At 38.4% G+C, this 5,000-nt stretch overlaps 2 protein-coding genes across 4 annotated transcripts in view; one reads left to right on the forward strand and one right to left on the reverse strand.

Moving 5' to 3' along the window:
- The window catches only part of LOC136833233 (DBH-like monooxygenase protein 1), a 1,137,248-nt gene that overhangs the window by 1,106,190 nt on the left and 26,058 nt on the right, over positions 1-5,000 (reverse strand). The window lies entirely within an intron of this gene.
- Positions 1,724-2,479, forward strand: LOC136833004 (uncharacterized). Its single transcript, XM_067094653.1, has one exon. It carries the CDS (start codon positions 1,724-1,726, stop codon positions 2,477-2,479), a length of 756 nt encoding a protein of 251 aa, XP_066950754.1.

Raw genomic sequence — 5,000 nt, forward strand, 5'->3', positions numbered from 1 at the left:
TAACCATGGCCCGGTGGCAGCATATCCTATATCGTTGCCAGAAGCACGATCATGGCTAACTTTAACCTTAAATAAAATATAAAATAATGGGGTTAGAGGGCTGCAATTTGGTATGTTTGATGACTGGAGGGTGGATGATCAACGCACCAATTTGCAGCCCTCTAGCCTTAGTAGTTTTTAAGATCTGAGGGCGGACAGAAATAGTGGGACAGGAAAAAAGTGCGGGCGGACAGACAAAGCCGGCACAATAGTTCTCTTTTACAGAAAACTAATAAATAAAAAGCTGAACGCTCTTGATAAATGCCCTACACAGGTCACCAAAGGTCACCTTGACACCTGAAGGCTTACCATAGGGTCAGAGTTTTGTCACATACGAAATAATCCCCTTCATAACAGCATTCACAGAATTCGGGATTTTTTTTTACCACGCCCTAATTCCACCTCAAAGGACTGTATTGCATTTTTAGATTTGTCCTTTGGCGAGGTTTTCTGACTCTTTTCGTTGGATGTCCGCGCGTGCGCGTGCGCGTGTAGCGGCGAGTATGTGGTTATGTATCAAGAGGGTTCATATGTAAACAAAAAATCAGTATTTTCTCTTTGGCGTGATTAAAACGAGATAGACACACATTGTGTGCAATAGTATATACACACACACATACTATATATATATATATATATATATATATATATATATATATATATATATATATATATATATATATATGCATATATATATATATATATATATATATATATATATATATATATATATACATACATATATATATATATATATATATATATATATATATATATATATATATATATATATATATATATACACATATAGTCTATCTCTATCTCTCTCGTGGTGGGGGGAAATGGGGCAGGCTCCGTTAAAATCCCACTGCATGTAGTACACAGGCATGTATCCACATTCATAGAGTGCCTCTTTGTCTCGTTTGTTGCGTATGTGAATGTTTGTGCACAGACATATACACACACACATATGTACATGCGCAGATGTATGTTTTTATTACAAAGGACCTATTCTCCTTCATGTACCTGGTATTTAGTCGACTGTGGTGAGCAACAATTAAAGTGGAAAAAAGCAAGGATCTAACATCATCCCCCCAAAAAATAATATATACCAACCACCTCCTGGCGTCACCCCATCTTCTGAATAATAATAATAATAATAATAATAATAATAATAATAATAATAATAATAATAATGAAGTAGACAAAAAGGCACTCTATGAATGTGTATACGTGTCTGTGTACAAACATACACATACACAACAAACATGAAAAGAGGCACTCATGAATGTGTATACGCGTCTGTGTACAAACATACGCATACACAACAAACAAGAAAGAGAAGCACATTTATAGAGTGCCTCTATGAATGTATACGTGTCTGTGTACAAACATACACATACACAACAAACGAGACAAAGACGCACTCTATGAATGTGTACACGTATCTATCCGTGTACAAACATACACATACACAACAAACAAGACAGAGAGGCACATCCATAGAGCGCCTCCATGCATGTGTATACGTGTCCGTGTACAAACACACACATACACAACAAACGAGACAAACAGGCACTCCATGAATACACCCTCAGCCTCGCAGTCGCGACGATGACTTTCGTCCCCAAATCACAAGCACAAACAGACCTCTTTCATAAAGCCCGCGGTAATTAGTCCGTGAATGGGGAACTCTTCAGGAAAAGAAGATAAAATCATATTACCAAGATTACCAGCCACTAAATCCTCACTAAGAGGACATTCCAATCTTTTCCCCCTACCCCTTCCCCCTTCCCCTTCCCCTTCCACTCGCTCACTCACTCACTCACTCACTCACACTCTCGGCCAGTCTTCCTTTTTCGTCTCCCCCCTCCCCACACCGTCTTCTATTATCTCACTTCCGCCCCCTCAACCCCTTTCTGCCAATATCTCTCCCTCCTCCTTTATCTCTTTCTCACTGTGTCATCCCCCTTCTTCTCCTACTACAATATTCCCCTACCTCCTGCCTCCACATACTTCCCTCCCCTCCTCCTCCTCCTCCTCCCCTCCTCCCTTTCTCACAGTGCCCCCTACTCCTACTACAATATTCTCCAACCTTCTCCCTCCACATATTTCCCTCCCAATCCTCCTCCCCTCTTACCTTTCTCACTGTGCCCCCTACTCCTACTACAATATTCTCCTACCTTCTCCCTCCACATACTTCCCTCCCCCTCCCTCTCCTCCCTTTCTCACTGCCCCCCTACCTTTACTACAATATTCTCCTACCTTCTCCCTCCACGTATTTCCCACCCCAACACAAGTCAATTTCCCCCAATCCCTCAGCTTCATACCTTCCACCCTCCCCATCAATTTCCCCCAACCTACCTTCACCAATCTCGCCTACCCTAATCCCCTCTCCCCCCTTCCCCCATCCCCCATCCTCACAACACAGTGCTCCTAAATAAGAGATGAACAAGTGATGAAAAGAAATGGTATAAAAAACCACGAACTTTGTGAAAGGGACAATGGGCCTACATGGATTAGGCATCGATTAGTACCTAATCAAAGGGAATTAGTAAAGATGAGGACGGAGGAGGAGGAGGAGGAGGAGGAGGAGGGCGGAATTGGAGGAATCTGTTCTTACTCAAAGGATTATTGAGATTAGAACCAATCATTAGATGGCATGGCGCGGAATGAAACTTCTACATCCACTAGGAGGGAGGTCAGTAATTACTGACTTACTTTCAGAACTTCTCTCTCTCTCTCTCTCTCTCTCTCTCTCTCTCTCTCTCTCTCTCTCTCTCTCTCTCTATATATATATATATATATATATATATATATATATATATATATATATATATATATATATATATATATATATATATATATATATATATATATATATATATATATAAAATATACTTGTGTGTGTGTGGTGTATGTGTGTATGAATGTGTTGCAACTTTAATGAACACGTACAGAATACATAAACGCACATGCATACTTATGTATATGTATGCATGTGCAAACTTGCCTCAAAACATATTTCACTAATCTGGTTTACTGATAAAGCTCATGATTTTCAAATATCCCAAAAATATAAAATAAATGACAGGAAGACTAATGCATGCGCAGGTTACCAATATCTAAGCGAATTGCATAAAGAAGAAGAAGAAGAAGAAGAAGAAGAAGAAGAAGAAGAAGAAGAAGAAGAAGAAGAAGAAGAAGAAGAAGAAGAAAGAGAAAAGGTCAAATGAAATATCCAAGAGGCAGGAAATGGCCGAGGTACTCAGGCTACGAAAGAAAGAAAAGAAGAAGAAGAAGAAGAAGAAGAAGAAGAAGAAGAAGAAGAAGAAGAAGAAGAAGAAGAGCAGATAAAGCACGAAAGCACCGCGGAATTGGGGGACGAAGGTCGTCTCCTGAGGAGGAGGAGGAGGAGGAGGAGGAGGAGGAGGTGGAGGAGGAGGAGGTCAGGACGCCTCTCTCTCGCAGACTCCCTGAGAGATCTGGGCCGAAAGGGTCTCTCCCTAATTAAGAGGTCCCTTCCGATCTCGTGATAACGAAGCAACAATGCGAGAGATCTGTCGTGGTCCAGGTAAACTGCATCGAGGAATTAATTAAAAAGAGAGACACAACTCGAAATGACTCTCTCCCGATTTCATAATGTAATAACTTGTGTGTTTACCTTTAGGCCGTCCGAGGTAAATCGCGCAGTGGAAGTTAATTACGAGAAAACATATCGTAATGATCCTGCCAATTTCGTAATACAACGAGTCGCGTGTTCAGGCTTTCCGGGTAAATTGCTTCGAGATGGAGTTTAGTATAAGAGAAAAATTAAAAAGGATTCTCTTATATAATAATGCGATAAATCAAGTTTTGACAATGATGCGTTTGCACTAACTTTGCTTCGAGATGGAGTTCATATATAAGAGAAAAATTCAAAGGATTATATTTCAATAACGCAATACATAAAGAAATTTATACTAAAGCATTTGCATTAAGTTTGCTTCGAGATAAAGCTGAGTATAAGAAAAATTGAAAGGATTATCTTATTTCAATAACGCAATACATAAAGTATTTACACTGAATCATTTACATTAAGTTCGCTTCGAGATGAAGCTGAATGCAATAGAAAAATTAAAAGGATTATCTTATTTCAATAACATAACAAATAAAGTATTTACGCCGAACCATTTGCACTAAGTTCGCTTCGAGATGAAGCTGAATATAAGAAAAAATTAAAAGTACTCTATTTCAATAATGAAAAAAAATAAAGTAATTACACCGAAGCATTTCGGTTAAATTGTACAGGCGCTGTATTCATTAGAGATTAATAAACCAAAACATATCGTGGTATCAATGCACGATAATTCCAGCAAGTACGATAATGAATATCTGAAGCTGTTAATTGCCAAAAAGCAAGCAACTAATTAGGTAATTACCTACGAAAATAACTCATTCAACACAGCCGTCACTGAATCGGAACTCAAAATAGCAGAAAGAATACTCGAGCGAACGGCCACGTCCTATTTTCGCCAGAAATAAAATCAGTACAGTAAGTGTGACTGACGTATGTTCAACGGAAATGTATTTCGGTGGAACGTCAACATAATGCATTCGAGGAAAAAAAAAAAAAAACAAACTGCGCATGAAAATTTATTATCTGGCCTCAATAAGAGACGGTCAGAATTCAACAGAATTTGCGTAAAATAAGAAATAAGCAGATTCGTCTTCATACAAAATAAGAGAGAAAGCAAAATGACTTCAAATGATGTTAAAATGCTTATTTATGTGAATAAGCTAACCACTGCAAAGCCAAAAAAAAAAAAATAAAAAAAATAAATAATAATGTTTGCCTACGGGACTGGAAAAACGTAGCTTCTTTCGCTGTGGCGAATTGACGAGTATTAAAAAAAAAAAACATTTTCACATGAACTTTCATTTGGTAACAGGATTTACCTGAAATAACTTTTGCCAAAAAA

Source organism: Macrobrachium rosenbergii, chromosome 51, assembly GCF_040412425.1.
Source record: "Macrobrachium rosenbergii isolate ZJJX-2024 chromosome 51, ASM4041242v1, whole genome shotgun sequence".
NCBI classification, from domain to species: Eukaryota; Metazoa; Arthropoda; class Malacostraca; order Decapoda; family Palaemonidae; genus Macrobrachium; species Macrobrachium rosenbergii.